Consider the following 25,327-nt stretch of genomic DNA (forward strand, 5'->3'; position numbering starts at 1 on the left):
AAAATTCATTATTTTCATATTATCCAGAAAGTTTTTTCCTATTTTATAAAACTATGGAGTCAACACTGTCCACATAAATTTTCTAATTTGCAGAAATAAATTAGAAGGGATTTTGTTCACAATCTTTACTATAATATACCATGTTTCAAAGAGTATGCTCAGTGCTACTTTCTACTCTGTGGCCAGGAGATTAATAAAGTCATTGACTCTGAAGTTGGAAAGGTTATCTTGTCCATCATCACAGCTGGGCCTTTTATTTGGGTCCTGCTCTTTCTGTTCTTATTTGTCCCTCTCTCTCACTCTACTTTCTGCTACATACTCTGGTGTTTGAGGATCTGGTCAAAGATCATGGGTGCTACAGATGCAGATCTGACAACACTTAAAATGATCTATAACTTCATTTATGTTGCATACTAGATCTTCACTTATTACCTCATAATAAATCCATAAAGTAAACTGAGTATTATTATATCCATTTTATAGAAAAAGAAAGTGATATTCAGATAGGCAAAGTAGCATATTAAAATCTAGTCAAAGCAGTAAGTGGCAGAACAGCTAGAATCACAACCTCTACCTCCTCATGTTTGTTTTATTCCTTCCCTAATCAGAAGTGATTGTGCATTTTTTTCCCCAGGCATATGATATGTAATAAAAGCAAGATTCTCATGAAACTGGACCCTTATGTAAGGTACCTTTTACCACTTGTGATCCTCTTTACCACTGTGATGGCAAGCATATGAGGTCCAAAGTGCCCTACCAGCTTCTTGAACCCTTAAGGTAAACAGGACTTTCAATAAAAAAAGGAAAACACTGTGAATATAAGAAGCCAGAACGGGAAGCTAGAAGAATAAGCACAACATTTAGTACAGCTCCTAATGAAATAAAAGCCTGGGAGAAGAGATAATTTAACAACAGCAATAATAATAACAACACAAAAAACACTAATGGATATTCAATTTCAACATTAGAAGGGTGTTATAAAACAAAAAAAATTCAAATTTAGTAGATAGAGGTGAGCATAGTCTCCATGGAAAACTCAAATAGTGGTCTAGAAGATCAAGTGTTGTATCTCCAAGGATTGTATAAAAATACAAAAAGATGGAAGTCATACAGAAAATAATAAGAAACTTGGAGGACACAGCAAGAGACTGATATAAGACAAACAGGAATAAGGACAAAAAGAAGGGGGGGGGGGATAGGAACATTTCATTTATTTGGAAAGAGCTGGACTTGAAGAATGAAAAGGTCTACTAAGTCCAGGTAAGGACTGTGAAAAAATACAAATGTAAGCATGTTTTGATAAAATTTTGTAATTTTAAGAATAACTTTTAAATCTTAAAAAGCTGCCAGATAGAAAGATTGGTTAGTAACAAAGGAAAAATGATATTGGCCTTGGGCTTCTTATCTATAATATAAAAAACTAGAAAACAGTAAATTAACATCAACATTTCTCTCAGAATAAAGGTGTACAACCCCCAAATCCTGTACCCAGTCACACACTTTCACCAGTCAGGATAGAAGAATATTTGTTAAAATGCAAACATTCACATAACAAATCAAGTAATGTTCTAGAAAAGTGATTGTAAATAAAAAAGTGAATCAAAATAGAAATCCCAAGATAGGGGAAGATAGAAGGAGAGAAAACAGTACTGAAATACACTCAGAGACACATATTCACTCATTTATAAAAATATATAGCTAAATCTAAATGGCTAATGATTGAATAAATTGGGTAGTTATAATTGTGTTTTCAATATGAATTCCTGAAGTTATAGAGATTTACTATAAAATAACACTTATAATAATACTCTAGAATTAAAAACATTCTAAAGCATTTAAATAAAGCATTACTCAGAATTACCTAAAAGTTGAGAGATTGGGAGGAGATGGAATGTAAAAGTACTCTGATGTTACTGCCTTATTGATGCAGGGAGTGCACAAGAGAAATAAGTACATCTTGTGGGAGCGATATAGTCAGCACCTTGTTTTTATATAATAGTGAATAAATATATATTTGATTATGAGTATCACTAATTGGAAGGAGAACATGAAGGGAATTAGAAGATATAGCATGTCTTCCAAAATAATAAGGTGATAAAGGATAGCAAGTAGTGTCTGAGTCTAACCACAACAGAGGAAAGGAAAGTTAGAAATAATAAAGTTGCATAATTCATAATAAAAAGTAAGATGGAAGCAAAAAAATCATGGGCATTATTTATAGCACATTTGGGTAAAGCAAGAAGAATTTTATGCTAGAGTTACAGTAATTTAAGGCAAATAAAAATTAGATTTTTTGTTTTTAATCTCAAATCCCATTTTAATATGATTTATAAGGGACAGACTTAAGAAATAAAAGACTGAAAATAACAAGTAGGGCAAAAAGTCACGAGGCAAATGTTAATGAATAAAAAACAGGAGTGCCAATGTTAATGTTAAAATGGATTTTAATGTCAAAAGAACAAAAAAGGATAAAAGAGAGTCAACAAATTGTGATAAAAGGTAAATCTGTAAAGTATATCTGTCTTATAGGATGGTCTCATCTCATCTCATCTCGTTTAGGCTTGGTGACTAAACTGCCAAATCTTTGTAAACTGTGGCCACTCTGTAAAAGTGCTGAATGAATCCTGAATTCAAGTCAACCTCTCTGTAGTAGCTTTGGGAATAAAGAGTAGTTAGTTATTACATTTGTAACAATATTGTAGAAAATACTGTCTGACCATGGAGCAGAAGATGCTACTTAACATTTACATAATCATGGTTTCCTCTTTGAGAAGATATTAATGCAAAACAGGACTGTGTATTAAAATATCTGAAAGGCTACCACGCAAAGGGTGAGTGAACTTATTTGGTATTGCTTCAAAGGGCAGAATTAGGACTAATGGATGGAAGAAACAAGAAGACTTTGGCTCAGTGTCATGAAAAATCATCCTTTCTAGATAGCCATCCAACAAGAGAATGTGCTGCCTCATGAGGAAATGCAATTTTTTCATTAAAAAACAAATTAAAACAAGGGCATGGGATGTGGCTCAGTAGTTAAGTGCCCCCGAGTTCAATCCCTGGTACCAAAACAAACAAACAAACAAATAAACAAACCTCAAAACAAAAACCTGATGGCTACCAGGAAGGGATTTTTTTAAATTTCTCTATTGAGTAAAGGCTGGACTAGTTGATAACAGAATTTCCTTTTAATTTTAAGATATTGTAAGTCTATAGAAATACTAAAAGTTACATAAATACTATTCTCTTTGCACATCAAGACTGAAGCATTGAGGGAAAAACTGATTTGAGCATTGCAATGAGATACTATCTTTTAGATCAAACTCTTTTTTTTTCTCACTTTGTGAACATTAGGGGCATTATTATTCCATCATTTGACTTCAGTGAAGGGGAAAAAAATACAAGTATCTTTTTTTCCTAAAGCCATGCCATTAATTTTCAACTTGGGAGATGGCTACCAACAAAAGTAACAACCTTGGGCTGAGGTTAGCGGTAGAGTGCTTGCCTAGCACATGCGAGGCCCTGGGTTCGATCCTTAGCATCACATAAAATAAATAAAATAAAGGTATTGTGTCCAACTATAACTAAAAAATATATATTTAAAAACAAAACAAAAGTAACAATCTTCCTAGAATTCTAAGTCAGTCCCCATGTCACAAAAGTATAAACTTAATAGTTAGAAAAAGAGAAAGGAGAAGTATATCTCAAAATAAATGTATCGGAGAATGAATGTGGCTTTCTCAAAACTATATGGACTAATCAGTTTCTGTGAAGGAAGAGTATAGTGTTTAGAGACTATAGACCATTTGTTTTTTGCTTTGCAAATCAGCAAGTCTGATTGCATAGGGGCCCTACTTCATTAAGAGTTTTTTGCTTTTTAAAATTTGAATCTGCCTTAAATGACTATAATCCTGATTCTGGCATATATTTCTTTTTGCTTTACTATGAAGTCTGCTGCAAAATCCAAAACCAAGACAGAGCATTTACCCAAGTTTAGGATTTGTAAATTTCAGACAGCATATTCAGAATGCAAATGCATTTTTATTTTAAAATATTTAATATAAACACACAGATGGACAACAGCTGCTAATTAGTTTTCTGTTTCATCTGTTACACCAACTGTAAGTTGTATCATTTTAAGATGAGTGATGATGACAGTTGAATGGTGAGAAAAATTCTAGAATTTGTAGATTAAGGAATGGTGAACCAGGCGCAGTAATTCCAGCTACTTGGGAGGCTGAGGCAGGAGGATCACATGTTTAAGGCCAGCATCAGCAGTTTAGTGAGACCCTATCTCAAAATAATTACAAAGGGCTGGGGGTGTAGCTCAGTGGTAGAGCATCTTTGGGTCAATACCCAGTTCCAAAAAAAAAAAAAAAAAAAAAAAAAGGAAAGGAAAAAAAAAAAGGAACAGTGACAGTTAATCATTTGAAGATAACAAAAAAGCTTAGGATATATATTAATTCTTCAAAGGTCAAGGATAAATTCCTCAATTACAAAATTTTCTGTGTGTCTACTTCATGTATGGAATAAAACTATACTATATATAGTCATCATTTTGCCCTTCATCAATTCCATAGATGTTCTTGTGCTAAAGAGTCATATAAAGAAAAAAGAGAATATGGTTCCAGTTTGAATTTTTAAAAAAATTTTTAAAAATTTTTTATTTAAAAAATTTTTTTAATATTTATTTTTAGGTGTACTTAGACACAACACAGTGCCTTTATTTTTATGTGGTGCTGAGGATCAAACCCAGGTCCTGCCCGTGCTAGGGGAGCGCTCTACCGCTAAGCCACGATCCCAGCCCTCCAGTTTGAAAATTAACAAGCTAGTGTAAACAACATTTGAAAGAAAATTTAAAAATGAATAAGCAAAATAATATCATTAATTAAATTCAATTATATAAAAAATTAAAATGAAATACAAATAGTGAGAATGATCAGAATTGGTTTGGGACAGTTAAGAAAGGCTTTCTGGAGGATATTACTTTTTATGAGGTGAGGGTAGGAAAATAATTTCTAGAGGTACAGTAATACCTAGAGGTTATTATTAGAAGAAACGGAAATATCAACTATAATAGCATTTTTTAAGGATTAAGAAAGGCAACTGTAATAGCCACTAAAAAAATCTTTCATAGTATGAAGAATCTCATCATTAAACATAAGTTTGTTAAGGTAGGAAGAATATTCTTTGTTAATCAAAAGAAAATGAGAGATGTTTGCTGATAAAGTGATCAGAAAATAAATCTATTATTTCGATTTAAAAATTAAAATTTTTTATTTTGAGCACAAAAGGGTGTTTATTCCATAAGAAAACCAGGCAGTTATAAAGACCAATTCACCAATTAAATTAAAGTCTAATTTCTCTTTGATGATTAGAAAATTCCTTTAAGAACATTAGGAAATAAGCACTAAGAAGTTAGGACACATTTGGTTCAAAAATTGGAAACTGTAAAGCACTGGGCTTTGCCCATGTAATCACCATACTGTAGTCTATCTTGGTAATTTCTGCTAAATGTGCTAGTTTTGTAAGAACTCAACTTACAAACTTGCTATCTCAGTACTTGTTAATCTTCTACTTCATGCTTTAATGTGAAGAGGCAGCTTCACAAATTGGCAACGTTGAGAGCAAGCAATTCAAATCCACTACGCAAGACTATTACAGAGGCAAGCAAACCAAGAATGATTTGAGTGGGGCAGGCTTTTGTTTTTCAGAAGGGGGACCCTTTTTTAAAATTTCCCAGTTCTTTAGGTCTTGAAAGGCTATAAGGTCCAAGTCAGCATTTGGTAAGCTGTATTAAAGCTGAAGTAGAAACACAACTCAATATTCATAGTTTTAGGAATGATTTAAACTCAATTAATGCTGAATTTTATTTTTAAAAAAGTTTCTCAAGTGGATTCTGTATATTTGGAGCATGATTACCACTTGTTACATTAAAGAGGTAAATGTGTAAGATTTAAGCCCAAGAGAGAAGCTCCCCAATATTTAAAATAGCCTTTTAAATTCATTTTATTTATTTATTTTTTAAGATGATGGAACATTTTATTTATTTTTTTATTCTTTTTATTCTTTTTATTGGTTGTTCAAAACATTACAAAGCTCTTGACATATCATATTTCATACATTAGATTCAAGTGGGTTATGAACTCCCATTTTTACCCCAAATACAGATTGCAGAATCACATGGGTTACACATCCACATTTTTACATAATGCCATATTAGTAACTGTTGTGTTCTGCTACCTTTCCTATCCTCTACTATCCCCCTCCCCTCCCCTCCCATCTTCTCTCTCTACCCCATCTACTGTAATTCATTTCTCTCCTTGTTTATTTTCCCATTCCCCTCACAACCTCTTATATGTAATTTTGTATAACAATGAGGGTCTCCCTCCATTTCCATGCAATTTCCCTTTTCTCTCCCTGTCCCTCCCACCTCATGTCTCTGTTCAATGTTAATCTTTTCTTCCTGCTATTCCTCCCTGCTCTATTCTTAGTTGCTCTCATTATATCAAAGAAGACATTTGGTATTTGTTTTTTAGGGATTGGCTAGCTTCACTAAGCATAATCTGTTCTAGTGCCATCCATTTCCCTGCAAATTCCATGATTTTGTCATTTTTTAGTGCTGCATAATACTCCATGGTGTATAAATGCCACATTTTTTTTTATCCATTCATCTATTGAAGGGCATCTGGGTTGGTTCCACAGTCTAGCAATTGTGAATTGTGCTGCTATGAACATCGATGTGGCAGTATCCCTGTAGTACGCTCTTTTAAGGTTTTCAGGGAATAGTCCGAGAAGGGCAATAGCTGGGTCAAATGGTGGTTCCATTCCCAGCTTTCCCAGGAATCTCCATACTGCTTTCCAAATTGGCCGCACCAATTTGCAGTCCCACCAGCAATGTACAAGAGTACCCTTTTCCCAAAGTCCTAGCCAGCAATTGTTGTTGTTTGACTTCCTAATGGCTGCCAATCTTACTGGAGTGAGATGGTATCTTAGGGTGGTTTTGATTTGCATTTCTCTGACTTCTAGAGATGGTGTATGTCCTCCTCTGAGAAGTGTCTGTTCAGGTCCTTGGCCCATTTGTTGATTGGGTAATTTGTTATCTTATTGTCTAATTTTTTGAGTTCTTTGTATACTCTGGATATTAGGGCTCTATCTGAAGTGTGAGGTGTAAAAATTTGTTCCCATGATGTAGGCTCCCTATTTACCTCTCTTATTGTTTCTCTTGCTGAGAAAAAACTTTTCAGTTTAAGTAAGTCCCATTTGTTGATTCTTGTTATTAACTCTTGTGCTATGGGTGTCCTATTAAGGAATTTGGAGCCCGACCCCACAATATGTAGATTGGAGCCAACTTTTTCTTCTATCAGACACAGAGTCTCTGATTTGATATCTAGCTCCTTGATCCATTTTGAGTTAACTTTTGTGCATGGCGAGAGAAAGGGATTCAGTTTCATTTTGTTGCATATGGATTTCCAGTTTTCCCAACACCATTTGTTGAAGATGCTATCCTTCCTCCATTGCGTGCTTTTAGCCACTTTATCAAATATAAGATAGTTGTAGCTTTGTGGATTAGTCTCTGTGTCCTCTATTCTGTACCATTGGTCCACCCGCCTATTTTGGTACCAGTACCATGCTGTTTTTGTTACTATTGCTCTGTAGTACAGTTTGAAATCTGGTATCGCTATACCTCCAGATTCACACTTCCTGCTTAGAATTGCTTTTGCTATTCTGGGTCTTTTGTTTTTCCATATGAATTTCATGATTGCTTTACCTATTTCTACAAGAAATGCCGTTGGGATTTTGATTGGCATTGCATTAAACCTATAGAGAACTTTTGGTAATACCGCCATTTTGATGATATTAGTTCTGCCTATCCATGAACAGGATATATTTTTCCATCTTCTAAGATCTTCTTCTACTTCTCTTTTTAGGGTTCTGTAGTTTTCATTTTATAAATCTTTCACCTCTTTTGTTAGGTTGATTCCCAAGTATTTTATTTTTTTTGAGGATGTTGTGAATGGAATGTTTTTCCTCATTTCCGTTTCAGAAGTTTTGTCGCTGATATACAGAAATGCCTTTGATTTATGCATGTTGATTTTATATCCTGCCACTTTGCTGAATTCATTTATTAGTTCTAGTAGTTTCTTTGTAGACCCTTTTGGGTCTGCTAGGTATAGAATCATGTCGTCAGCAAATAGTGATAATTTAAGTTCTTCTTTTCCTATTTTTATGCCTTTAATTTCTTTCGTTTATCTAATTGCTCTAGCCAGTGTTTCGAGAACTATATTGAATAGAAGTGGTGAGAGAGGGCATCCCTGTCTTGTTCCAGATTTTAGAGGGAATGCCTTCAATTTTTCTCCAATCAGAATGATGCTAGCCTGAGGCTTAGCACAGATAGCTTTTACAATGTCGAGGTAAGTTTCTGTTATCCCTAGTTTTTCTAATGTTTTGAACATAAAGGGATGCTGTACTTTGTCGAATGCTTTTTCTGCGTCTATCAAGATGATCATATGGTTCTTATCTTTAAGTCTATTGATGTGGTGAATAACATTTATTGATTTCTGTACATTGAACCATCCTTGCATCCCAGGGATGAATCCTACTTGATCATGGTGCACAATTTTTTTGATGTGCCTTTGTATCCGATTCGCCAGAATTTTATTGAGGATTTTTGCATCTAGGTTCATCAGAGATATTGGTCTGTAGTTTTCTTTCTTTGAGGTGTCTTTGTCTGGTTTCAGAATCAGAGTGATGTTGGCCTCATAGAATGAATTTGGCAGAGCTCCCTCTTTTTCTATTTCCTAAAATAACTTGAAAAGTATTGGTATTAATTCTTCTTTAAAGGTTTTGTAAAACTCCGATGTATACCCATCCAGTCCTGGGCTTTTCTTGGTTGGTAGTCTTTTGATTGCTTCTTCTATTTTATCCATTGATATTGGTCTGTTTAAATTGTGTGTATCATCCTGACTCAGTCTGGGCAAATCATATGACTTAAGAAATTTATCGATGTCTTCACTATCTTCTATTTTATTGGAATATAGGTTTTCAAAATAATTTCTAATTGTCTTCTATATTTCTGCAGCATCTGTTGTGATATTGCCTTTTTCATCCCGTATGTTAGGAATTTGAGTTCTCTCTCTTCTTCTCTTTGTTAGCATTGCTAAGGGTCTGTCTATCTTATTTATTTTTTCGAAGAACCAACTTTGAGTTTTGTTAATTTTTTCAATAGTTTCTTTTGTTTCAATTTCGTTGCTTTCCACTTTGATTTTAATTATTTCTTGCCTTCTGCTACATTTGCTGTTGTTTTGCCCTTCCTTTTCTAGGGCTTTGAGATGAAGTGTGAGCTCATTTATTTGTTGGTTTTTCCTTTTTTTTGAGGAATGACCTCCAGGCGATGAATTTCCCTCTTAAAACTGCTTTCATTGTGTCCCATAGATTCCGATATGTTGTGTCTATATTTTCATTTATCTCTAAGAATTTTTTTATTTCCTCCTTTGTGTCTTCTGTAACCCTTTGATCATTCAGTAACATATTGTTCATTTTCCATGTGATGTAGGATTTTTCCTTCCTTCTTTTATCATTGATTTCCAGTTTCATTCCATTATGATCAGATAAAATGCATGGTATTATCTCCACCCCTTTATATTTACTGAGGGTTGCCCTATGGCATAATTATAGTCTATTTTTGAGAAGGATCCATGTGCTGCTGAGAAAAAAGTATATCCACTTGATGATGGTTGATATATTCTATATATGTCAGTTAAGTCTAGGTTATTGATTGTGATATTGAGTTCTATAGTTTCTTTATTCAACTTTTTGTTTGGAGGATCTGTCCAATGGTGAGAGAGGTGTGTTGAAGTCACCCATAATTATTGTGTTGTGGTCTATTTGATTCTTGAACTTGAGGAGAATTTGTTTTATGAACGTTGTAGCACCATTATTTGGTACATAAATATTGATAATTGTTATGTCTTGTTGGTGAATGGTTCCTTTTAACAGTATATAATGTCCTTCCTTATCCCTTTTTATTAACTTAGTCTTGAAGTCTATTTTATTTGATATGAGGATGGCCACCCCTGCTTGCTTACGAGGACCGTGTTCGTAGTATATTTTTTCCCAACCTTTCACCTTCAGCCTGTGTATGTCTTTTCCAATCAGATGTATCTCCTGGAGGCAACATATTGTTGGATTTGTTTTTTTTAATCCATGTTACCAGCCTATGTCGCTTTATTGGAGAGTTTAAGCCATTAACGTTTAGAGTTACTACCGATGTATGGTTTGTACTGCCAGCCATGTTTGATTTTTTTTTTTTTTAATTTAGTTTGTTTCTCCATGATTAGCTTTCCCACGCCCTCTGTCATTACCAAGGCACTTCCCACTGATGGTTTTGGTTGTTGTTTTTTATTTCTTCCTCGTGCAGTGTTTTGCTCAAGACGCTTTGCAATGCTGGTTTTCTGGCTGCAAATTCTTTTAGCTTTTGTTTATCATGAAAGATTTTTATTTCGTTGTCGTACCTGAAGCTTAATTTTGCTGGATACAGAATTCTTGGTTGGCATCCATTGTCTTTCAGTGTTTGAAGTACGTTGTTCCAGGATCTTCTTGCTTTCAGCGTCTGTGATGATAAATCCGTTGTTAACCTTATTGGTTTACCCCTGAATGTAATCTGCCTCCTTTCTCTTGTAGCTTTTAATATTTTCTCTTTGTTCTGTATATTGTATATCTTCATAACAATGTGTCTTGGCGTTGGTCTACTGTGATTTTGTGTGCTCGGTGTCCTGTATGCATCTACAATTTGTATATCCGTTTCCTTTTTTATTTCTGGAAAGTTTTCTGTAATTATTTCAATCAGCAGGTTACTCATTCCCTTGGTTTGAATCTCTGTACCTTCCTCTATCCCAATGACTCATAAGTTTGGTTTTTTATGTTATCCCATATCTTTTGGATGTTTTTCTTGTGATTTTTAACCAGCCTTCCTGAGTTGGCTAGACTCTTTCCAAGATGATATATTTTGTCTTCATTATCTGACGTTCTGGCTTCTACTTGCTCCACTCTGTTAGTGATACTCTCAATTGAGTTTTTAATTTGGTTTATCATTTCCTTCATTTCTAGAATTATTGTTTGATTTTTTTATAATCTCTATCTCCTGATAAAGATGCTTAACTTCTTTTATCTGTTTATGTAATTTATTTTCAATGTGTTCTTTCACTGTTTGGATTTGCTGTCTCGTATCCTCTTTAAGGTTCCATTCCATCTGTCGAAGGTGTTCCTTGAGTTCTTTATATGACCATTTTTCTGATGACTCTAGGTCCTCCTGAATATTTAGGCTGTCCTTCATTGTTTGTACTCCTTTTCTTCCTTGATTTTTTATGCTGCTCATGTTACTTCTTCTTCTGTTTGACTGCTGTTACTGTTTACTCTTATCAATTTATTTGATGCTTGGGAGGAAAGATATTCGAAGGGAAGAGATATTAGAAGGGTTTCAATGAAGTTATCTCCTCCGCCCGTGATGTCAGTTCTCTGCCATGGTGGTATCCCATGCAAATGGTGTCCGTTCATTTCCTTTGCCAGGTGACCAATGCAACGGGTGGGTCCTGACTGTGTCTCCCAAGCCCTGTTTCAATCCTGTGGCCACTGCCTATGAAGGCTCAGTTGGCTTTTACCTCTGAAGAATGTATTTTCTTTTGTAAATATTCTCTTCCATTTAAGGATGGCACCCAGACCTGGCTTAGCAAAACCAGCAAGTGACTTGGAGATCCCCAGCAATGGAGGGCATGGATTCCTTGCTTTTCACAACAACTGAACTCTCCTGTCTTCTCCAAAGATTCCTCTTGTGTTCTCTTCTTCCACAGTGAAAACATTTAATTATTTTCCTGTGTTACATTCTTTCTTAGCACCTTTATTAAGAACCTCTCCTGCTGTCTCCTCCACTGCCTTAAATTCATTTTAATTTTCACTTCTTTCTTTCCCCTAAGATCCTTTTCTTCAGAAATATAAAACAAGTCATCCCAGTCACAAAACTTTTGCATTGTGCAATTTTCAGGGATTCATTTTGTTAGGTTCAGAGACACACAGATGGCAGAAACAGAGTATTAGAAAGAAGCTGCTGTAGGAAAAGACAAGGAGACAGTCCTATCCCTGTTTAAAATAAACCCCATTATCATGACAACTGAGGACTTATCACCATTACAACTCCTGCCATAGGTTCAAATTTTAAAATGACCAATGGGAGTAAAATGGCAGTATTCTAATTAGGTTTTCTAAAGTAAACAATGGGGGGAACTGGAAAGTATTCTAATCAGTATCATATGGCAGCCAATGAGAGAAAATGGGGTGAGGTCTTTAATATGATCTGTATAGGGAAGAGAATGCCCCATAGTTCAGGATACAAGACCCAGATTTCCAAACATTGAGGTTTTGAGCCTCTCTATTTTGCTCGCCCACTCTGCTTTACCTAACAGAGTAATGTCTTCACCTTCAAGCCTATATAAGGGCTCAGGAGGCTGGGGTAGGAGGATCTTGAGTCAAAGCTAGGCTCAGCAACGGGGAGGCATTAGGCAACTCAGTGAGACCCTGTCTCTAAATATAATACAAAATAGGGCTGAGGATGTGGCTCAGTGGTTGAGTGCCCCTGAGTTTAATCCCTGTTACCAAAATCAAAACCAAAACCCAAAAATAATCAGAGATGCACATATGTCCAAATGACCAATATCTTGAGTAAATTCTGGCCTCACTGTATTAGCTGGCACATATAGTACTCTGTACTTATATATTTATCCAAACTTCCTCCTTTGTCTTAGAGTCTTGCCCCTGTAATAGCTCATGCTGCCTAGAAGGACAAAAAGGAGGCTAGTAGGTTACTGAACCAGCCACAGGAAAAAGAAAACTAGGACATCTATGATCCCATATTCAAGGTAGCTAGAAATAGGTTGGCCAGTGAAAGAATATAAACTCACAAAAATCTGTGACAATTTGGAATATCTGTGCTTGACTAGGTTCACATTCAGGGTAGGGACATAAGATTTGGGAGTCCTTGGCATAAAGAAACAGAAGGACAGAAAATTAATGGTGAGCCATGGGAAGAGTTATTTTTAGGGAATAAGCATAGGAAGAATTATTTCAAAGTCAAAAGAAACAGACTGCAAATGGAGAATAAAGATGGGGAAAGAATGTTGCTAGAGGGGGGATATAAAATTGTGGCAAGAGGCCTAATAGCTGGTTTTGTGGGCATTTAGTTTGTGCTTATAGATACCATTTCAACAAGGTATTGTTATTCAGATGAAGATAAATCAAAGCTGACATCATTCTGTGGTAAAAGTCACAATTTCTGTTAATTTAATCTTTCTTTTTTATTGGTGGGGATTGAACTCAGGGGCACTTAACCACTGAGCCACTCCCCAGCTTTTTCTTGTATTTTATTTGGAGACAGGGTCTTGCAGAGTTCCTCAAGGCTTTGCTAAGTTGTGGAGGCGGGTTTTGAACTTGTGATCCTCCTGCCCCAGCTTCCTGAGCTGTCAGGTTTACAGGCATGCCCCACGAGGCCCTGGCTAATCTCTTTATTTTTAATTCTACTTTCAAATATGATATTAAGTGCTGGGGAACTTTCTAAAATATTTTTACTATTAGGCTATAATTTCTTAGTGGTAGGATCTATGTTTATTTATTTCAACTTCGTATCTTCAATATGAGTTGGCTTAGAATTCAGGGTAAACACATGATTGAATTTATTATATCTTTGCTTCTTCCTGCAATCAATGGATCAGTAGTTTGGTATCAACTGGAAGCTTGTTAGAAATGCAAAATCTTAACCCATCACAGATTTGTGAAATCACAATCATCATTTTCAATAAGATCTCCAGGTGATTCTCAGAGGAATCAGTACTTACTGGTGACTGAAAAAACAGTGAATAAATAAATTGTATTGGTCTTATTTCCAGTCCCCTTCATCATAGCTCATGTGATACATCTCAGTTCAATTATCTTTCTAAAATAATCATTTATTATGTCATTTTTGCTGAAAAAAAAAGTTTCAAATTTGACATAATTGGATAGTTCTGCCTGGATTGCAAAGCCTTTCAAAATATGGCCTCAAATTTTTACTATATTTACCTGCATTATCCTTCTACTAGAACTTCCTGTTCTAATCATTTGAACTGATCTGAGTAGATACTTTTTTCTTCTTCTCTATATTTATTTGGTTCTATTTCTCTATTTTTGATCATTCAGTGTTCCCTGTTTGGATTAACACCTTATCTTTTCCCACCTAAATCTCACTCATTCTTCTAATCATAGCTAAAATTGCACCTTCATAAAAACCTCTGACCACTCCAGCCCATAGTGCTACTACTCTTCTGACATATAACATCTTGGCTTCATGATGATACCAGAGAATTGTGGACTCTTAGTCTCAAGAAATTTAGATTCCATTTCTACTTCTGCCACTAACTAGCTGTATAATGTTGAGTAAGTTATTTAACATCTCTGAATTCCAAAATTTGCCTTTTTAAAGAAAAGAACTAGGAATCCCAACAGTATTATGTTCCATATAGTGTATGAAAATATAATTTGGGGAATGTATTTTAATATACACATAATATTTGTAAATGAATGCTTTTCAAATACAGTTGTTAACTCTCAGGTATCTGAAGTACCACTTCTATAATTTTACTGTACTAATAAACTATCCTCTTCTTAGATAAAAGGTCCAATAAATGAAGACAAATTTTAGGCCAACTTAATCTAAATATGTAATGGCTTACTCTTTTACTTTACATTGTCAAAATTATGGTAGGTTTAGATAAGACCAAGAACTGAGAGACTGAATCATATAGAATTTAAAAACCAGATTCTATCCTTTTTATATGACAAGAAGAGAACTGTCACTCTCTACCCATATGTGTGATAGCTTAGACAGGGTTCTGTGCTTGCTGACATTCTTGAGTAATTTCTCTCCCTTGCTTTAAACACAGAGCAGAGTTTCTCCTATGACCCTGCTTGTATTTCTGCAGAGTTTCTTGCAGAAGCTTATATATAACATTTGCATTCATTAGCAAAAGGCTATGAGAAAGAATGAAGTGGGAGCCAGCCTACACAGAATATCAAAAGGCTGTAGGAGAAATGTACTTGTTTTCTTTGCTAAAGTCCTAGCGCAAATTTCCATTAAAATGGTTATAAATTCTTTTCTCCCACATTCTACCTCTGCATTCTAAACCATTCACCTTGGACCTCTAAGAGTGACAAACCTAAATTTGCATGTTGTTTTAAAAAAAACAACCAAAAAATTGTTCTCAGTTTGATATAAGGCACTGCTATCAAATAAAAGGGTAAACAGTAGAGACTGGCACATTTCTTGAATTGTCTATACCTGCTTATAGTTTGTTGTTTACGGCTATACTGAAGGTACATCTTGGAGTTAAACGTAACAGCAACATTAATTATTAGGAAATGTTCATAACAAATCAACAGTTTGGATTCTACAAAATTAAATATTATCATACCAAAATAAGAACCTTTCAATGGTGTTTGGTCTTTATAGAAAAATGTCAATATAATATAGTAACTTTAAAAAAACCCCAAAAGTCTAACAATAGAATTAAGAATGGACAGAATTATAGTCCAGAGCAGTTTAAGGCTAAGAAGAAAAAGAAAGCTTCTTTTATCTTAGAATATTTCTTAGAGCTTATTAATGCACTGGAGGCAGGGCTAGCACCATCGTTGGTTGGAAAACAACTGTACTAAATCTAGTGAGTTTGTTTTCTACAGTTTGGGGCCTGCTTGCCTTATTTCTTTCTGTGCTTTTAAAACTCTTAGATTCATATTGTCTCTTTTCAGAAGTTGATTTTTGTGTTCTTTAAAGCTATGTCTGCATCAGGATAAGTTCTAGGTGCTTGAAATTTATGTAAAAGAACAGACTAATTCCCTTTCCTTGCAGTAGGTCTTTTCTACTATCTTCCTAGGACTACCAACCCTGATACTGCGTAACTTGTACACTGGCTACATCAGTATGGGTTCTGAGTTGGCTGGTGGACTTCTTCAGAACTAAAAATCCAGGTAAATAACAAATGGCAAAGATTTAATAATAACACTTATTATTATAAGTGTTGTGTTAGTAGTGGGATGCTCAGAAAGCAGACTTGCTTTTGATCACGTGAGACACCATTAAAGAGTCATAGAAATATTTGGGAAATTTACAAGAGGGCTGAATTAATTTGGTAGGTGGGGATAATATTGTGGTGAGCCGTTTCTGTGAACTGTGGCCGCCATTACAAGATGGCGCTGGTTTCCCCTGTAGTCTGTGACAAACAACTCCTTATCAGAATGAGTTGGCACGCTGTGACTTGGCACCCTATGAGAAAAGTCCACGTGGCAGTTGTGCATTGGGGCTTTATCTGCTTTATTAAGGCTGGGGCACACGGGAGTAGTAGTAGTGGCAGTAGTAGTAGCAGTAGTAGTAGTGGCAGTAGGAGTAGCAGTAGAAGTAGTAGTAGGAGTAGCAGTAGAAGCTAAAAGACATGTCAATACAAAGGCCTGAATAAACAGCTGAAAGAAGAAAAAGTATCAAGGACCTGAATAAACTGCTGAAAGAAGATTCCTGAGTTGCGTCCTCCTTGCGGGCAAGGGGTCGCGACATAATATACTCTTTTTTTTTTTCCAGGAGAAATAGTTTTATTTGGACCCAGAGTTGAAGAATGAGAGTAGGACCTGCAATAGCATATTGAGTTAAGGAGTAGAGATTAGCTTACAAAAGGGCAGTCAGAGATCATCAGCCAAGTGGACTCTACTTCCCAGCAGCCTTGCTGTTAATACAATCAATAAAAGGACTGCTGGGAAATATATTTGCCACTAAATCACCCCAGTGTGCCATCATTACAAAAATGTACAGGTTTTTCATCATAGTGAAATTTCCACAAACCCACCTTTTAAAATGAAATTTTAAAAGATCATATTTTACAGAACTTATACTTGTCTTCAGCATTTAGCTCAGAGGTCTCACCATCTTCAAAAAAGCAGCTTCCCTGCTAAACTTTTCAGCTATAAAATCTATTAAGCAGTGAGAAGGCTGCCTTTGCTAGCCCATTGCAATTCTCTTCCCATTTTCCCTAGCCAGTCAGGACTGAACAGCAGGGTAAGGCTCAGGTAGGGACAGGATGGAGGGGCACAAGGGCTAAATTCCCCCAGTATAACATGGCAGCTGGAGCTTGATGGGACAGCAGAACTGGTGAGACTTGAGGGGAGGGTCCAGGCCCTGTATTCAGTCAGAGTCACTGCTGGAAGAGGAGGAATACTTGCCATGCTTGTGGTGTTTGTGCATCTTTTTATGAGCTTTCTTCATTTTCTTCTGCATCTTCTTGTCCATTATCATTCCTGGGCCTACGATGCTAGGAGCCATGGGGTTCACAGGAGGCATACCGGGGGCAGGTGGTAGGTATGGAGGAGGGTAGTGACCTGAGGGTTGATGTCCTGATATCCTGGTTGTGGAACAGGATAAGGGGACACACCTGGAGGAAAACCTGGCATCCCCTGGGGAAGTCCTGGGGGACAGGGACCAGGAGGAAAAGCTGGATTGACAGGTGGTGGATATGGTGGATACCCAGGATTGGAACCTCCAGGGTACTTCAAGTTGAGGGGATGTGGATTTGGTCCTGGGTGCCTGGCACTGAGATTCCACATATTCAGGTGTTTCCCCAAGCCTTCCCACAGTCGCCTGGGCTTGATCCATCCTCCTCCAGTCTCAGCTCTCACTTCCTGGTTACTCCCATACCATGCTTTGGCACCCGCCTCTATTATCCGTCATAATATACTCTTAAATATGGGCAATCATAGTCACTCTGCTTCCGTTTGTATTTTCAGTAGGTGGAGTTGGGAGAAACTTGTGTTACTCAAGGATTCAAAACTCAATATAAAAATCCTAGAAAGCTATTATACTTAAATTTAAAAAAATTAATAATGAAAAATCTGACCATCTCTCTTACTCTTCTCACCTGTGTTTTTCGTGTATTTCTTGAAACCAGTGGAAGTGTGAATAGGAATAACACTATCATTAGTAGTTCTGATAGGTAATAGACAGTCACGAGTAGTGGGAACATGAAATTAAAGGAATAATTCTATAAACTGGGCCTTCTGTGCTGACTCCTTCACACTTGCTTGCTTATTTATGGTAATGGAGATTGAACCCAGTGATGCTTTACCGCTAAGCTACATCTCCAGCCCTTTTTTATTTTTGAGACAGGGTCTTAATACGATGCTACGGCCTTGCTAAATTGCTGAGATCACAGTTATGGGCTACCACACATTTGTCTGCAGGAGAAATGCAGCTCTGAAATGCTGATAAGTTATCCTGAAGAGGGGGACTTTTGTGACTCTATACAGACTAGATTCCAGAACTCAGGGACAAAAGGATAATTCCCCTTAACTATAAAAATTTGTCAGAATAGGTTCCAGTTAGAACCTGTGTGCATGGGCTAATGTGACCCAGAGTTGTCTTGGATCTTTGCCATGGACAGTGGGGGCTTGAAACTCTGATGCAATCCCATTGTCAGTCAAAAGTCAGAGAATGGATCTGGGTGAGACTCTGGAAATTTACTTGGGATTCCCAATAAAATTGGAGAGAAGAAAGAGCATGCAATCCCTCTTTTCTCTGAAAGAATCTACTCTCTTGGGAGTATCCCCTTTTTACTTTTCCTATTCTTTCTAAAAAACTCATTCCTGCTACACTGAGTAACTTTCTGGAGTGATGGCAAGAACCAGTAAGATGAAACTTTATAGCTGCCTTGCATCAGTTGGCAGGTCCAGGCATAAAGCAAACACTATAAAAAAAAATCTCTGTACACCTAATACATCCATAGCAAAGTAAAATATTATAATAACATTCCAAGAAAATGTCTATTCTCAAAGTACATAAACACCTCTATAATTCTTTAGCCTCTGAAGAATGTGATCAGTGAAAAATTATGGTATTAGATTTTTCTCTTTGGCAGCAATTCCAACTAGTTAGTGTTTTAAAGTTAAATTTGTAGTAACAATAACAATTTTTCAAAATAAAATACAATCAATACTTACTTGTCTCCAACAATTCCCAAGTTGATTGTGGGGTAACCATGTTCCTGAATTGTTGCCAAGAGGGTTGAACGATTGCTGTCTCGAATCTTTCCTGGTAAGAGGTCATCTTCAGGATTTAGCAGCTAAAAGCCAAAAAAACACCACTAATTATTTTCTTAGAATAATGTTGCCTATTTCTAATGGAAAAATAAACAGAACCAAACAAAACAAGAGCCCCAGATGTACTAAGCAGAGTTCGGCACTCCTAACACCTAAAACAGTATCTGGCATCATATGCTCAAAGGATCTTTGGAAAAATATTCAAGTAAAGGAGAATGAGAAAATGTAGTTAAAGAATTTAAAACAACAACAACAACAACAACTGCAACAACAGAGATTTCCACTGTGTTGAACAGCAGATCAAATATCACACCATCTTTGGCTATAATTTGACAATAATGTTCTGGAGATACTGGGCCTTCCTAGTAATTGGTCCAAAAACAAAAACAAAAACAAAAAACAATGACCTTTTGTCCTCCCAAAATTATTTTCCAACATGTCTCTCAATGAGAACATTTGAAGTAGAGAATGTGTGACATTATATTCTAAAGTTTGAAGAGAATGATCATTTTTTTTTCAAAAATTTTTTCTTTTTTCTGAAGTGGGATCAACAGTAATAAAGAAATTAGACCTTTCTAAAGGAGGCAGATGTATCGTCTCTGAGACAAACTTAAGTAATACTTAGCTCACATTCATAATTCTGTTACTCTGAATTTAGTCGATCTTTAGATATTTAATATCTATTATTAGTATGTCTTGGGGAAAATCAGAAAATACTATTCTATGGTATGAAGTTCCAATAAGATAGAGCATATAATAGGAGGAGCTTTGGATTCAGACCCAAACTCTTTTTCTTAATTTTCTCATTTGTAAAATAATTATAACAACTACCTTCATGGTACTTCTTAGCACTGAGATAATGAGTACTCATTTTTTGGCAGATAAATATACAATAAATGTGTTTCTTTTTCCTTCTTTATGATATATGATGTTGAAAGGGTTCCTATTTTCTTCCTAGTTGTTCTTATACTGTTATTCTTAGATGCTCATACACATGGAATTAGTTAACAATGTGAACATAGACTGTTAGATTATAAAATACTTAAGAAAGGGAGTCCTTAACACAGAGACACACACAAAATATAACTTTAACATTAGGTGTAAAATACACTTTGACTTCAGAAAGGTTGAATGTTTTCTCTGATATGCAGAAAGTACATCAAAATAAAGAGTGGTAGGGTAAAAAAGGGGGAGAGAAAGGGAGAGAAAGGGGAGAGGGAATTTTATCAAAATAGAGGAAAGATCAGTAGAGGGGATTGAGGAGGACGAAAAAGGGACAGGAAAAGGGAAGAACAGTGGAATGAATTTGACCAAATTTTCATATGTGCAAGAGTGGATGTGGCATGGTGGGTCCCAGAATCAGGTGTATCCAAAGGACAGTATTTTTTTTAAAGTATGTATTTTAAAAATGTAAATAGATTGAAGAGAGATCAATCAATGGAGTGGAGGAAGGGGAATGGGATGGAGCAGTGGCAGATGAGGGAGTGCTGGGGACTGAATTGGAGCAGGTTGTGTTCCATGCTTTTGTGATAATATCAGGGTGTATCCTAGTGTTGTATATAACTGAAAACAACCAATTAAAAAAGACACTTTAATTTCAGAAATGTCACAAGGTTTAAGAAAAGTATTGTTTTTCTTTTTGTGATGTGGAGAATTAAACCCAGGGCCTTACCTAAGCATGTACTCTACTGTTAAGCTGCATCTCCAGCCTAAAAAGTACTTCTTTGAAGTGAGAAAATCTGAAATATTTATTTAGGAGGTCAAAGGCAAGCCTACACACCCCAGAAGCTTAAGATAGTCATACGGCCAATACCTAGGGCTTCATATATCAGTTCTCTTAAACAGTAACTGTAAGCCTCTTTCATCTTTATTCTGACTCAGTGATACTATGAGGTCAGACTTCTGGCTTTATGTTGCAAAAATAGCTTTGTAGTCACCTGTCCCCTTATATAGATTAAAGAAAAACTATGAGTATCTCAGGTAGAATCACCTGAAATTCTCCCCTTTAAATACTATGCTGATTTAACTTAATCACATGCTTTGTGACACTGCAACCCACTTTCATCCTTGGTCATGGGTAGGCAGTGCTTGAAAAGTTGCTATGCTAATATAGATTAATTTTCTGATCTTAGTTAACATATTATTGAAGTCACTCTAATTTTAAAAAGTCAAGGCTTGTAGCTCTTTAACTTGTATGGTTACATTTTTTTCCTTTCCCTCACAGCAGTGTACTTATTACCAATTAAGTAAGATTCTCTCGATATTGGGGTATTTTCTTTGCATTCATATTCATTTCTCATTTTGCTGCAGTTCCAGAAATAACAGAAGAATTAAAGATCATTAGAGGATGAATTATGTGTCTGAAAAGTTCACCTAATAATAGTTGGTTAAATGAGGGTGTGGAATTTACAGTATATTTTGAGTTATTTTTAAAGAAAACACAAAGAATTAAATAGAAGATTCTAAAGCTAAATATACTAGGAAAAACCTCACAACTTTCCTGTCTATAACTAAAACTTATTTTCTCTTATACTTCTAGTCATTTTGGAAATGATACCTGACATTTATTATAGTTAAAATACAAAAGAGAAAGAAAAAGAAAAGAAAACAAAAACCCCTCAACATCTCCATTTTCTATCTACAACATATTAAATTTCAATTTCCTTTTTTTTTGGCATTGTAACTGGTGCCATTATCTTCTCAGCTTTCAAATATTCAATTTTGAACCCTTTCCTCTCTTTATAGTCTACTTTCTTCCCAAAGGCCTTGATTATTAAGATTCTAATCTATTTCCTCCTTATCCCTACATTTTTCATTCCTCCAATTCCACAGTAACAGCATTCATTATATTATGTATGAATTTTTGTGAAAGCCTTATAATTGGCTGCCTTACTTACAAATGCTTTCCTTTTGAGAAATAAATCAGACATCAACTTGCAAAACCATACTGTTACTTGCGTAACAGATGTTTTGTACCAAACTTTGCTACATAACTCAAACTATCTTAAGTTAAAAATTTTTAAACATAAGTTTGTTCAGATCTATATCCTCTGACATAGAACCAAGAACAAATTGATTAAGAGTAACTTCACATTGACTTAAGTGCTCCAAAGATAAGACTGATTGTTCCAGCAAGTCACTTACTTTACAAATTCTAACTTGGCAAGGACCTTACTTATTATCTTATGCCTTAAAACCAGCCCATAATCAACCCTAGTTCTCAAAATGTTTAAGTACCTTTCTGTAACTTCCTCATTTTGAGACACTACTGAGATTTGTTGAAGGGCAGTGGAATATGCCACTCCAAAATATACCAATTTGGTTTAAGGATGATATTTGAGCTGACAGCATTTGAGAAGAAACAGATACAAGAAAAGCTCTCTGCTTTCCCCTTATTTACAAAAAATAGGACATAAATTTCCAAATGTGTCCCTCCTTCCCTCTCCACAAGGAAGGACAAACTTATTGGTCTGAAGATGGAACTAGAGGTATCTACAGAACAAACTTTATTAGCTTTTATCTATCATTAGTATCCCATATATCTGCTGTCTTGTCACTAAAAGTTTAAGATAATTGTTCAATGTTAAAGATGCAGTACAAGCCAGACTTATAACCATGTCTTTGAGAATTACTCACTTTACTTTGGGTATTGGCCATGTATACATACATGAGGTATACATGGTAATAAATTTGTTTTTCTCTTATTAATCTGCCTCCTGTTATGGGGGTCCCAGCTAAAAATTCAGAAGGGTAGGTTCTTCTCTTACACTGATAAGGTGATATCCTCTCTTGCTCAGAAACTTTAATATATTCAGCTTGCTTTGATCATCAGGTTTATGGTGGTCTTTGTATTAGGACTAGGATAGTTATGAAGGTCTTACTAAGACTTAAGCAAGAACCCTTGCCATTGGTATTCTCATATTGGTTACATTGCATTTCACTGAATTCTCTGAGACTCTGCTTGGGGGATCTTTGTTTATGATGAAGGAGTAAGTCTAGAGCTTATCTTGAGTTATAATTCTTTTTGTTGAGCTTCGAAAGCTAGGTGATATTTATTTTATTGGTTGTAAGAATAAGAGTCTCAGGACTTTTTGGTTATTTGGTTAGATTTGTACTATTTTTGATTTTCATTGGTGGAGATCTGCTAAAGCATTGACTTGATACTAACAATCCTATATAAAATGGCTACACTGTGTCTACAAGAATTAAAAATTTTGTCCATGTTTGAGAGACAGCTTTGGGAAAGAGCTCCTCTTAACCAATCCTGGCCTGTTAATTTTTACAGTTAACATTCAATGGTTTTAGTGTTAGCTAATATATTGATAGATTCATCATAAACTTGTGTTACCATCCTGGAATAACTTTGGCTTCTGTTTTTTCTTTCTTGCATTTATCTTTCTAAAATGCATAACTGCATTAAGGAAAACTTGAAATTACAGTGGCCATTTTGGAGTAGTTTTGACACATGATTATATAACTATTCACTTAAAAGTACTTTAAGAACAAAAGGGGAATATTATTCTGGGTATTTTATGATTAGCACTTTTAAAAATTATTATATAAACTTGAAAATGAAATTCTAACGAAAAAGTAAAAGTTCTTTTGTTAAACCCTCTTGAAGAATTTGTCTTATGGTTGTAGTGTTAGCTAATACATTGATAGAGAAATCATTTAATTTATTTATTGTTTTTTAGAGAGAGAGAGAGAGAGAGAGAGAAAGAGATATTTTTTAAAATGTTTATTTATTTATTTTTTTTAGTTTTTGACGGACACAACAGGCTTCCTCTTTAATTTCTGTTCTTCAGAGATTTAATCCCACAGGCTTGACAGCAAGGGCCTAAAGATAGTATCTGAACTGGTTGGTCACTTTCTCTTTTTTTCATGTACTGAAATGGGTTTGCCTGCATCTAACACTTTTCCTCTTTTTGCAAAGGGAGGATGATTAAACTTTTTAGAGTGGTCAATAACTCTTTACATACTCACTTTTCTTTCTCCCTTTTCTGGAAAATTTAATTTATTAATTGATCAACAATTCTGGTCAGATGTTCATAACCTTAAATACTGAGATTGTCCAGATAAACAGATTGATATCTCTCTCTCTCTCTCTCTCTCTCTCTCTCTCTCTCTCTCTCTCACACACACACACACACACACACACACACCACACACACACACACATGAAAAGTCACATTATAAAGTCTGATGGAGCACATTACTATTCCAAATAGCTTTTAGTTACACTCTGGGAAAAAAAGTTTTAACTGAGAACTATGACAATTGCCTCAGTTACTTGGTTATAAGATAAAGAGGAATATTCAGAGATTTTAGATATGATTTAAGGAGTGTCAAAAATTTTGGTTTATAGAGAGCTGTGGAATTGCTCAGAAGTAGACCACTTCTCTAGCATGCATGAGGCCCTGGGTTTGAGCCTTGCACTGCAACAAACACCCAGAGAGAAAAAGAGAATTTGTTTTATAAATATAGATTTACAAATTATATTAGACAAATGTATATAATGTTTCTATTAAGATGATTTTTGATTATTTATTATTTTAAAACTTATTTTGATTTTTTCCTTTTTGAGGCTGGGTAGTGGGGATTGAACCCAGGGGAGCTCTACTACTGAGCCACATCTCTAGATCTTTTTATTTTATTTTTGAGACAGGGTCTTGCTAAGTTGCCCCGGCTGGCCCTAAAGTTGTGATTCTTCTGCCTTAGCCTCCTGAGTTGCTGGTATTACAGGCATGCACCATCAATGATTCTTTAGACAGATTAATAGTTTTGGTTTAAAAATTGTGTTGTTTTCTTCCTAACTTTGTGACCACGTAAGAAAATTATATTAGAAGAATATTCTAATTATGAAAGCCTTGGATTTATTTTCCACACAAAAATCCTAATTTGAATAATTTAAATTCCTTTAGTGGTTTTGCTAGAAAATAGCAAAATTTATGTTTATCTAAATTGAATAATGATATGGAATGACTCTGAAAAGAATTTTTCTTTGCAGTGAATCTAGGGCCTTATGAATGCTAGATGAGTGCTCTACCATGAGTTACACAGAGTTACATATCTAGCCTAAGATGAATTCTTATAATGCTTCTAAAATCATAAGATTTTTTAATGAATTTAAATTTTAGTCAGATCCTTAGTTAACTCTAAGACCTTACATTAACAT

At 35.3% G+C, this 25,327-nt stretch overlaps 1 protein-coding gene and 1 pseudogene across 5 annotated transcripts in view; both read right to left on the reverse strand.

The window, feature by feature from the left end:
- The window catches only part of Gphn (gephyrin), a 602,355-nt gene that overhangs the window by 36,391 nt on the left and 540,637 nt on the right, over positions 1-25,327 (reverse strand). For all 5 annotated transcript variants that reach the window (XM_077799519.1, XM_026385121.2, XM_026385119.2 and 2 more), the window contains one exon: positions 19,054-19,175. In XM_077799519.1, the coding sequence (XP_077655645.1) occupies positions 19,054-19,175 (122 nt within the window). The remainder of the gene's footprint in view (positions 1-19,053; positions 19,176-25,327) is intronic.
- On the reverse strand, positions 17,246-17,664 carry LOC113180282 (proline-rich protein 13-like; annotated as a pseudogene).

Source organism: Urocitellus parryii, chromosome 6, assembly GCF_045843805.1.
Source record: "Urocitellus parryii isolate mUroPar1 chromosome 6, mUroPar1.hap1, whole genome shotgun sequence".
NCBI classification, from domain to species: Eukaryota; Metazoa; Chordata; class Mammalia; order Rodentia; family Sciuridae; genus Urocitellus; species Urocitellus parryii.